We start from the raw sequence: 11,286 nt of genomic DNA, 5'->3' as shown, positions 1-11,286 counted from the left end.
AACATTAAAGCATGTCAACATATTCTGTTACACCAAATACACAAAATAATTATCTTTAAAATAGCATCATATGACCCCTTTAATAATTAATTAATTAAAACAATCTTTTATTGTACTATTGAAATTAATTAATTTGGTTATGGCGGAAAGTAAAATTGTCACCATGGCAACCACGAGGTGTTTTTGCGATGGCTCCATTTCTGAAAATGTTCAGGGCCCTAACCTGTACAATTGTACCAAGTTTCATGCTTTTATGAAAAAGTGAACATATCACCTCAAATTTTGCACATATCACCTGGACTATTATGAATTTTAAAAAACTTTAGGCCTAAAAAGCTAACATATAGGCTATAAACAAACACCACATTCACATGACTTCACTGTCACCAACATTAAGCTTCTGATAACTTTCAGTCTTTATTAACAACAACAATAAAAATTCCTCAAAGTTTGAATTAGAATAGTTTGCAAAAGTGTAATTATAATCAAAATGAGGCAGTAAAAGCGAACTAGTGAGTAGATTTAGACACTTGTTAGAAACCGTTTTTTTCAAGACAAAAAAAAAAAACCTTTGAAAAAAATCACAGTGGGGTATTAATCTTGACTTTCATGTCACAAAAACAATTTAAAATATCTGCAGCTTGTGTTAAATGCAAAATTTATTTCAGGCATTTAACAAAAAAACACATAAAAAAAAAAAACACTGACTTGCTAAACTGCTACTCATAACTCATTTTCATGGTATGGCCTACTGAAGTATGTCATCTCTATTTCACTCTTAAAAATAAAGGTTCCAAAAGGGGTCTTTCTCAGCTATACCAAAGAACCTTTCAGTGAATGGCTTTTAAAATAATATTTTTTTTTGTCTTAGTGTGAAGAATATTTTAATAATCTAACGGTTCCATGGATGTTAAAAGGTCTTCATGAAACCATAGCTGCCTATAAAGAAGCTTTATTTTTAAGAGTGCTGATAGTGTGCTCAAACACAAGCGGTTCACACATGCTAGAAAGTTTTATTTTTTATCCAGTATCTTCACTATTTCTGTCCGGAGGGTATTAACAGTAAAAATGTATTCACACTTCTCTTATCTCTTAACCACCTCACACAAGCACTCATCAACACAGATATATTTTGTTGTTGCATTTAGTTGGCGTTTTTCCATTGCATCCGTTTCTTTTTAGACCCTCCAAACAAGATGAGACAATTAGAACAAGACAATTCACATATTAGGCTAATAATTACATTTACAACATACAAACGCACACATAAAACCGAAGTATACTTTGAGCTTAACATTGTGGCAGTGAGTAATGCATGGACGAGCATCACTTTTTCTTTTTTTCTTGTTCAGGAAAAAATTATTTTTATGTATGTATGTTAAATATATCAACCCTACACATTAAAACAATTTTTGCTAAACATATGTTTTATATATGCACATTCTGTGAGCAATTTAGAATTAACCTAAAGTTGTGGCATTTCAAAGTTGAGGAAAAGTGTTCATTTTAAAAGTTTGTGTTATTTAACAGTTTATGCATTTCAAAATAAGACCTTAATCTAAATCTAAATAATGATCATCTAAATAAACAAGCAATTTGTGCATCTAAAATTGCTCTTTTTTCCCCTAGATCGGCCCAAGATCCACCTGCCCCGTGCCCTGAGATCAAGATGCATCAAGCATGTTGGAGAACAGATCAATCTTGTCATCCCGTTTATTGTAAATTCAGATTTTTCTATGGCAAACAGAGCTGTACTTTCACTGCAGGCTCTAATATGTTTCATAATTCTCTGTTTTGTAGGGCAAACCTAAACCTGTGATATCTTGGACCAAGGATGGCCAGCCTTTGGATACAAAGAAGGTGAACATCCGCAACAGCGACAAGGATAGCATCCTGTTCATCCGCAAGTCTGAGAGAGAAGACTCCGGCAGCTATGAGATGACCGTGAAGGTCGACAGCTTCGAGGACAAGGCTAACCTCATAATTCAGATTGTCGGTGAGACGCGCTATGATCTAGAGACCGTTCGTTCCAGCGCTCTTCTCGGACCGTGTCCTACTTGCATTTTCATTCTTAGTTCATACCTTGACACCTCTGTTTACCGAGTAAGACCTCACAGTGTAAAATGATCCATACTAAGAAAGCTAAATAATTTTTAATGCTGTGTGTAGATCTGCCCGGTCCTCCTGCTTCTGTCAAGCTAGTGGACTCTTGGGGCTTCAATGCAGCTCTGGAATGGACCGCTCCCAAAGACAACGGCAACACTGAGATCACTGGATACACCATTCAGAAGGCTGACAAGAAAACTGAAGTAAGTAACTCCTTACTGGCACACTAATGCTGCCAGTAACAAGAAATATGTGTCAGCACTTCATGTACAGTATTAGTTCCTCACTCAGAAAATAAACAGCACTTCCCTTTTTATTTAAGGAACAGTTTTATTTGAGAGTGAGAAAAATTGCACATTTGACAAACTGGTATCTAAAATAATATGAACATCGTGTGAAATGAAATGAAATATGTTGGCATTCCTGCCCCCAAATGGAGATTATGGTCTGTTTCATATCTAAGGTCTTCTCAGCTGCAACAAACAATTACACAATGACACAATTTTGATATATTTACAATTTTATCAATATATAATATAATGTAATATATGACACTTATATTTTACAAGTGTTATTTTTCTGTTAATATTTGATTTAACAAACACATAATATTTAACAGTATCCCACATTTTCTATGAAACTTTTAGCACAAGTGTCTTGTTATTAAAAGAAGAATTGTTTAAATAAGTTAAAAAAAAAAAAATTATATAAATAAACGAACTAATAGGCCCTATAATTCACTATCCTAAAGGTTGGACACATTTAATAAAATTTTTGTGGGCAAAATTCTGAATTTTCGTTAGGAATCCACACAATCAGATTTCACAATGGGTAAATTTAACAGAGTAATATTTAACAGTATCCCACACTCAAAAAAAAAAACAAGTTTAACTAAAATTTCACTAGTAATTTGCAGGGTTGCATAGAAAACACATGCCAATTGCCAACATATAATAGGGTGACCATACGTGCCATTTTCCCAGGACGCGTCCTGGACAGGATTTCTATATTGCCTAAAATATCTAGGTTTTGGCTTTGTTTGCGAGTGCAGACCGATCGGTGTATGACATCAAAATACCTCCAGAGCATTTTGAAAGCATAAGGAACCGTCTGTATGGTATTTTGATGTCATACACCGATCGGTCTAGAAATCCTAATATAGAAATCCTGGCCAGGACGCGTACTGGGAAAATGGCGCGTATGGTCACCCTAACATATAATATTGATTTTGACCTGCTAAGGTTGACATTTTCTGAAGGTTAAGCACTTACACTGACCATTTGTTTAAAAAAGATAATAAAAAACTGGACAAACTTCACCAACTGGCTCCTGGAAACTTCAAACAAATGTGTGCTTGCTCTGAGAGCTTAAATCACATCCTTAAAGGGATAGTTCACCCAAAAATGAAAATTATGTGATTAATTACTCACCCTCATGTCGTTCCAAACCTGTAAGACCTTTGTTCTTCTTCAGACCACAAATTAAGATAGACAACAATGCAACTGACACATTCAAGGCCCAGAAAGTTATAGACCGCAACGCAACTGACACGTTTAAGGCCCAGAAAGGTATTAAGGACATCGTTAAAATAGTCCATGTGACATCAGTGGCTCAACCGTAATTTTAAAGGGGTCATCAGATGCAAAACTCACTTTTACATGTTGTTTGAACATAAATGTGTGTTGGCAGTGTGTGTACACAACCACCCTATAATGATAAAAATCCACCCAGCGGTATTTTTTTAATCTCTATAAATATCCCCTTTTTCAAATCAAGCCATTCTCAGCTTCTTGGCTGTGTGACGTCACACAGATCCAGGCCCCTCCCACGATAGTTGATTGACACGGCTGTCTTACCTTAGACCCACCCTGAGTGAGCTGTACACAGTCCTCCATTGTTTCGACGCCGGAGCAGGAGTAGACCAGAATGACTCCTAAGCAATTGAGGTGTTCTGTTGTTGGATGTAATAATGAACATAGCAGTCGTCATTTACTCCCGACATCTGAGCCGCTGAAGACGCAGTGGATTACTTTTGTTTTTGAAGGGAATACACTCCCGATCTACATAAATGTGTCTATGTTTGCGCGAATCATTCATGATCCAGCTTCACCTACAGAAGAAGTGAATATAAGGGTTTTTAAGAATCTTTGCAAATCGCCTTTCCTAATAATGTGCTAGTTAGCAAGTTTCTTGGCTAAATGCAGCTAAATGCACTTAAAGTAAACAGGACGGCTCGTCACCCAACAGAAGAGGGGGGCAGAGTGAGCAGAGCTCATTAGCATTTAAAGGGAAATGCAACAAAACGGGTTGCTGTGAAAAGAGCTGATTTTAACAAGGTAAAAAGGGTGTTTTTTACAAGACAATTTAGACATTTTAACCAAAGTATGTTATAGACTTTTCATTAAGACCCTAAAGAATCATATCAACTTGTGGAAAATGGGCATCCGATGACCCCTTTAAGAAGTTACGAGATTATTTTTTGTGCGCAAAGAAAACAAAAATAACGACATTATTCAACAATTCTTCTCTTCCGTGTCAGTCGACGTGCGCTCACACCATGAGTAGCATGACACATGCGTGTACATTCCTCTGATTGTAAACAAGCCACAGTGCATCTCGGTTCTACGTCAGCAGCACCACATGCATGCTGTCCCGAACGAGCGTTGAAGATTGAAGAGAAGAAATTGTTGAATAAAGTTATTTTTGTTTTCTTTGTGCACAAAAAGTAGTCTTGTATATTCTTAAAATTACAGTTGAACCACTGATGTCACATGGACTATTTTAACGATGTCCTTACTACCTTTCTGGGCCTTGAACGTGGTAGTTGCATTGCTGTCTATGGACGATCAGAAAACTTGTATTTCATCAAAAATATCTTAATTTGGGTTCCAAAGATGAACAAAGGTCTTACAGGTTTGGAATGACATGGGGGTGAGTAATTAATGACAGAATTTTCATTTTTGGGTGAACTATCCCTTTAACATTTATCAAAGTGATAAGTGACAGCAAGCAGTGAATGCTGTGATGCTCTAGGCCTTTTTTTTTGTCGTCATGCTTTAGCGAGGCTTAATTTAGCCACCTGTCAGGCCTGTAAATCTAAATGAAGGGTCTTGAGACATTGTATATGGACATGACGTGTCTATCTATAAGTTTGTATCTGGGTGTTTGAGGCATGGGTCAGATGACTTCTTGGCGGGAGATCATCAGGTTGGGAAGGTGTAAAGTGCTGACAGATGCATGATGACTTCTCATAACTCTCCCTGTCATGATGCGAATCATGATACTAAACAGCTAGCTTGATGTGAATACAAGATGTGCAGAGAACATGAAGTACAGAAACACTTCATCTAAAAGCACTTTAGGCAAAACCACAACTGGTTCTTGTTGATATTTAACACTGTAATGAAAATCTGCTTGTTTACGATCTATTTATTGGATGAAACCCACAGGGAAATATTTTCAGTCTCGTTCACAATTTATTAATAGCCAACATTCCATCCTGTCACTATCCTATCATTCTGTCCTCTCCTTTTAAATGCATACAGTATATCTGCTAAAAGAAAATACTAAGAGGATTGCTGTTTTTGGCAGGAGTGGTTTACGGTTCTGGAGCACTTCCACAGGCTGAACGCTACCGTCTCTGACCTTGTGATGGGAAATACATTCACCTTCAGAGTTTTTGCAGAAAACAAGGTTGGAAGGAGTGAGACTGCTGCTGTAACAAAAGATGCTGCTCATATTCAGAAAACAGGTAAGCTCACAACATCTCATTGCTTTAACTCCACGGCACTTCAGACTTCTTTCATTAAGTAAAATTAACGCAAACATATTTTAGTGGTGGTAAAATTACTAAAGTATGGCTTTGAGTGCCTTATTGCTGGCAGCATAAGTAGTATGATAAAATACACCCATGTTCATTCACTATCCTAACTGTAAGCTGTTTGCTGTTACCAAGCAATGTAGCAAACTGCCCTGTTAAAAACAACAACAGCATATGCTGGTTAGGTATATATGCTTTGAAGCATGGCAGCTGGTTTAAGCTGGTCTTGAGCTGGTCCTGAGCAGGAGCTAGTTGCTTAGGACCAGCTTAGGACCAGCACATGACCAGTTTAAACCATCTCATAACCAGCTCAAACCAGCTGCCTTGCTTCAAAACATACCTAACCAGCATATGCTGTTTTTTTCAACAGGGTGGCACGAGGCATTAATTTGATCAACGTTGTAATCAGTTTCACATAAATTAGTAATGATGCTGATAATTCAGCTTTGATCACAGAAATAAATTACATTTTAAGATATATTCAAATACAAAACAGTTATTTTAAATTGTAGTAATATTTCACAATATTCCTGTTCTTACTATATTTCTGATCAAATAAAAGCATCTTTGGTGAGCATAAAAGACGTCTTTCTAGAGATGTCCCGATTAGGTTTTTTGTGCCCCTGATCCGATCCGAGTAAAAGTTATAAAGTTATTAAAATTAATCAAATTTATACAGGAATGTGCAGAGAGTTTCTCAGGGACAGGGGCTCATATGTAAAGAAAATATATAACCTATAAATAAAAATGCACATACATTCATTAGGGGTGGGCGATATGACCAAATTTTATAATAGAATATGAGTCATTTTATTTCACGGTAACAATATATATCACGATATAGATATTTTTGCTTTAAATTAGGTCTTTATGATATTAAAAAAAAATGATACTATAGAAATGTCATAATTCTTGTCACCAGTGTCAGTATCACAAAAACTACTACTAGCCTAAATTAAAAAAAATAAAAATCAAGCTCACTGTAGACAAGTTAACAGGCAGTGATTAAATAAGAATAAGTAACTAATTACAAGCAATAGGACAACAATAAAACTACAGTAGAACAAATAAATAAGAAATGCTACATGCATTGTATAAAGTAATACAATGTATAAAAACACTGCATATTCTTCACTGTGTAAATTAAATATATACTTCTTCTTATTAAAGTTACAACTTTAATGTCACCCCATACAGACAGACATTGGTAGATGTAATCAGACTGTGTGGTCACAATTATGAATATAGTACTACTGATATAAAAAGTCCAAAGCAAAACACAAACCATAGCAATGCTGATGGCAGATAGAAGTAAACAGACCTAGAACACACCTCAATGTAGTTCTGACTCCAGAAGGCACATAAATGCACACATGACCTCACAGTCAGTAATAAATGTGGCAAGTTGTTACATTGCATGGCAACTGCAAACAGCCTACAAATAAACTTAACAATAATTGATATAACTGATATTAATAAATGATACTAAGTGAACTGTAAACACATGAGGCCATTTTGTTGGCAGCAAACGCTGACAGCACATAAGTGTACTCGCTGTGTGAAGATAAGACTTGGCTCTGCCTTGAGTGCTAATGACAGTTCTCATTCCTCACATCAGAGCTACATGGGATCTGCATAACAACATGGATTATGCTGCAGTGTTGCAAAACTGACAATAATTTAGCAACATGCATCAGTCAGCTCAGCTGTAGACATGAGTTTATATAAGATCAGTTAACTGTTACACACCAAGGCAGCTGACACTGAACTGGTTACATTTCTTAACTTCCAGCCTGTTGTAACTTTCTGTTCCATCCTGTAATTTCAAAAGCATTGCAAACACAAGGCTTTTTGCTATGCACTGCCTTAATTTAATTTAAATTCTAAGTAGGGATTAACTATTAAATTAGTCACCCAACAAACTACAGTGAGGTTGATTAGTTTACTTAGAATTCTCTTTATTTTAGTTTTGATATGTTTAGCTGTAATGCTTTAATTAGCATCATGCAGCTTGCTATGCTTTAGCTCATGGAAGGTAGCCCTTCAGATTCAAGAATGGACACCCTTGATTTAAGGGGAAACGAGAATGATTGACCGATAATCATGCAAACTGTATAACAGCTAAAGCAGGGCTGGGCAACTTTGTCCCTCGAGATCTACTTTCCAGCTGATTTTAGCTCCAACCCTCATTAATCACACCTGAACCAGCTAATCAAAGGCTGTCTAAAATTGCCCCCATGCCCTTATATAGGGCACTTCGCCCACTATACGCTTATATAGGCCACTATTTGAGGGAACTGACATTTGTAGTGGTGTCTAAGACCATAGTGGACATTATTGAGTGCACTCATTCAATCCCATAATGCACTTCAATAACGGGTGTACAACCAATGTACACTCAATGGCTAGATGCTTAGCTGTTATACAGTTTGCATGATTATCGGTCAATCATTCTCTTTTCCCCTTAAATCAAGGGTGTCCATTCTTGAATCTGAAGGGCTACCTTCCATGAGCTAAAGCATAGCAAGCTGCATGATGCTAATTAAAGCATTACAGCTAAACATATCAAAACTAAAATAAAGAGAATTCTAAGTAAACTAGTCATCCTCACTGTAGTTTGTTGGGTGACTAGTTGAATAGTTCATCCCTAATTAGAATTTATATGAAATTAAGGCAGTGCATAGCAAAAGGCCATGTGCACTGTCAGAATAAATTCCTGTGTCTAGCTAGAAATCTAGCATTTCCGGCACATTCAGTGACCCCTCTTTTGTTTTCATTCACTCCTTCAAGTGGACTACATGTGTGTTGGAGCTAAACTCTGCAGGATGGTTGCCCTCCAGGAGCACGATTGGACACCCATGCCTTAAATTCATAGCTGCTACAAATATAAACATTCTGACGGACATCTTTTGCTGTTGCTTTGCACCCACTCTATGAAACATGTCCGACTGGGGCTCTATTTAGCCGACTAGGAACCCACCAACCGCTTTTTAAAACCTGTAGTTTTGCACATTCCTAATGTCATGTAACAGCTATACCCTCTGCACAACTGTCAGTCCCGGCTGAGGTTGTTGTCCTCTGTCCTGTAGGTATTGTATACAAACCACTGGAGTATAAGGAGCACGATTTCAGTGAGGCTCCCAAGTTCACAGCGCCTCTCAGCGACAGAGCTGCCACTGTGGGCTACACCACGAAACTACTATGTGCAGTGCGAGGCAGTCCAAAGGTATGGATCATCTCTTTTCTGCTGATTTGGTATAGTCCTCCTTGTCCTTCTTCCACATTGTCTATCATGGCTAGATGTTTGTAGCCAAGAATTAGCTGATGTGTTGCTGCAAATATACTTCTGGAGGAGTATCATTGTAATTCAACAACAGCTGTTAATAATCCAATGATGGTATCAACATATCCAAACGTCCTTGAGTTCAATCTCAATAAATAGCTTAATTATACCCATAGCTGTAGTCATAAGGTACAAAAAGCCCAGTGCTGGCTGTTCCTGCTGACCAAGGAGGCCAGCTGCTAGACAGTCATGTGGGGACTGTGTTAGCTTGTCATTCCCAAGGAGGGGGATGGAGAATCAAGTTTCGAGAACAACTGAGATGGATGCAAAATCTGGGCTGAATGCAAATCCTGGTGAGTTTGCCTTCTAGGACACTCCAAAATTCTTGTTAATTAAATCTAGCTGTGATGGGACCTGCTTTCTATTTCATGCTAACAAAGTTCCAGAGATGTCCGAGCTGTCTAGGGCATGTTGGATGCAAATGGAAATGTAAAACCTTCAAAGCCACAATAGATCATGATGTTACACAGAAGAACAACTCAATAATGGCTTCCTCAAGAGTAAGGGTACAGTATTTACAACATACTTCAAGCAATACAGTAACACACAGACAGAGTTTGAGTTGACAGTCAGGGACTCATATAGGACTGTGACACTCAAAAGTCCTTGCTCTGGTTTGTAGTGATGGGGCCCAATTTCCATTTGGCACCAACAGAGTTCTAGGGTGTCTTGAGCTTTTTGGATGAAGTTGGAAACCTAAAACCTTCAAAGTCATAAGAGAACCCCATGATGCACTTCATAGAAAGATGCCGTAGATTATTTTTCACCCTCATTCCGTTCCATGTTTATCTGGGTCAGTTAACACCATTACACTTTCTTTTTCTACTTTGGTGCTTAAAAATCAGGATATGTCTGAGACACAAGAGTTCTTGACAGTGTGATAATGTACAGTAAGTAAACAATGGACTAAGCAGGCTGCTGTAAACCATTATTGCATCATTACAAGCCAGTGGTGGAGCCTGGGTATTTTCATAGGGGAAGCCAGGTAGGGTCCCACAACTTTTGGGATGGTTTATCCACACCTGCTACAAGCATTCTACCAGAATGGTTGAGAATTGTGCTGGGAAATGGTTTGTAATCATATTGTGCCAAATCAAGCTCAAGTGGAAATGCACTTGGAACTGTTCCTCAGTTAATGGAATGAGTTTTCATGAGTTAATGGAATGATGCTCATATTTATGTCCAGATTAATGACTTGAACAGTGTTATTTGTGATTGGCTTGTTAATATTGCCAGTATGTGAAAGTCCACAAGTTGACTGAACATGCTCTATATTTTGGTTATCCAAGATCAGCACAGACGAATCAGATGACCAATTACATCCCCCTGCTGGGCAAAAAAACATCTCAAGAAAAAAAAAAAAAACTCCGGCTGGTTGGCTGGTCTGAGCTGGTTTGTGCCAAGTTAACATTTAGATTTTAATTTTTTGTAATTTTTTGTTAATTGTATAATAAATAAAAGAATACAAATAGATAGAATACAAACAGAATAGAGAAGCTAGTGTTAGTTGTTGTTTTTTACAGAAAACAAGCAGTTAGAAAATAAGTAGAATAGAGAGTGCTAGAGTTAGAGGGTCAAATAAAGTTGGAAGAGATGTGTTTTTAGCCGATTCTTGAAGATAGCTAAGGATTCAGCTGGAGGTGGGCAGGTCATTCCACCTGGAGGGAACATTTAATTTAAAAGTCCATGAAGGTGATTTTGTGCCTCTTTGGGATGGCACATTAATGCACTGTTCACTTGCAGAACGCAAGCTTCTAGAGGGCACATGAGTCTGAAGTAATGAATTTAGGTAAAGGGGTGCAGAGCCAGTGGTGGATTTGTAGGCAAATATTAATGCCTTGTAATTTATGCGAGCAGCTATTCATAGCCAGTGCAAATTTATAAATAGAGGTGTGACGTGCATTCTTTTAGGCTCATTAAAAATTAATCTTGCTGCCGCATTCTGGATTAATTGTAAAGATTTGATAGAACTGGCTGGAAGACCTGCCAAGAGAGCATTGCAATAGTCCAGCCTGGA

At 37.5% G+C, this 11,286-nt stretch overlaps 1 protein-coding gene across 3 annotated transcripts in view; it reads left to right on the top strand.

Annotated features, from left to right (window-relative positions):
- LOC107696960 (myosin-binding protein H-like) overlaps positions 1-11,286 on the top strand; it is a 30,197-nt gene that overhangs the window by 11,419 nt on the left and 7,492 nt on the right. For all 3 annotated transcript variants that reach the window (XR_001635142.1, XR_001635141.1, XM_016497536.1), the window contains 5 exons: positions 1,630-1,718; positions 1,801-1,996; positions 2,170-2,309; positions 5,698-5,857; positions 9,016-9,152. Coding sequence is in view for 1 of the 3 variants with exons in the window: in XM_016497536.1 (XP_016353022.1) it covers positions 1,630-1,718; positions 1,801-1,996; positions 2,170-2,309; positions 5,698-5,857; positions 9,016-9,152 (722 nt within the window). In the remaining 2 variants the exon portion in view is untranslated. The remainder of the gene's footprint in view (positions 1-1,629; positions 1,719-1,800; positions 1,997-2,169; positions 2,310-5,697; positions 5,858-9,015; positions 9,153-11,286) is intronic.

The sequence above is a fragment of the Sinocyclocheilus anshuiensis genome, unplaced genomic scaffold (genome assembly GCF_001515605.1).
Source record: "Sinocyclocheilus anshuiensis isolate Anshui unplaced genomic scaffold, SAMN03320099.WGS_v1.1 scaffold130, whole genome shotgun sequence".
In the NCBI taxonomy this organism is placed as follows: domain Eukaryota; kingdom Metazoa; phylum Chordata; class Actinopteri; order Cypriniformes; family Cyprinidae; genus Sinocyclocheilus; species Sinocyclocheilus anshuiensis.
The sequence above is the reverse complement of the archived record's forward strand: the minus strand, read 5'-3'. Positions and strand labels throughout refer to the sequence as shown.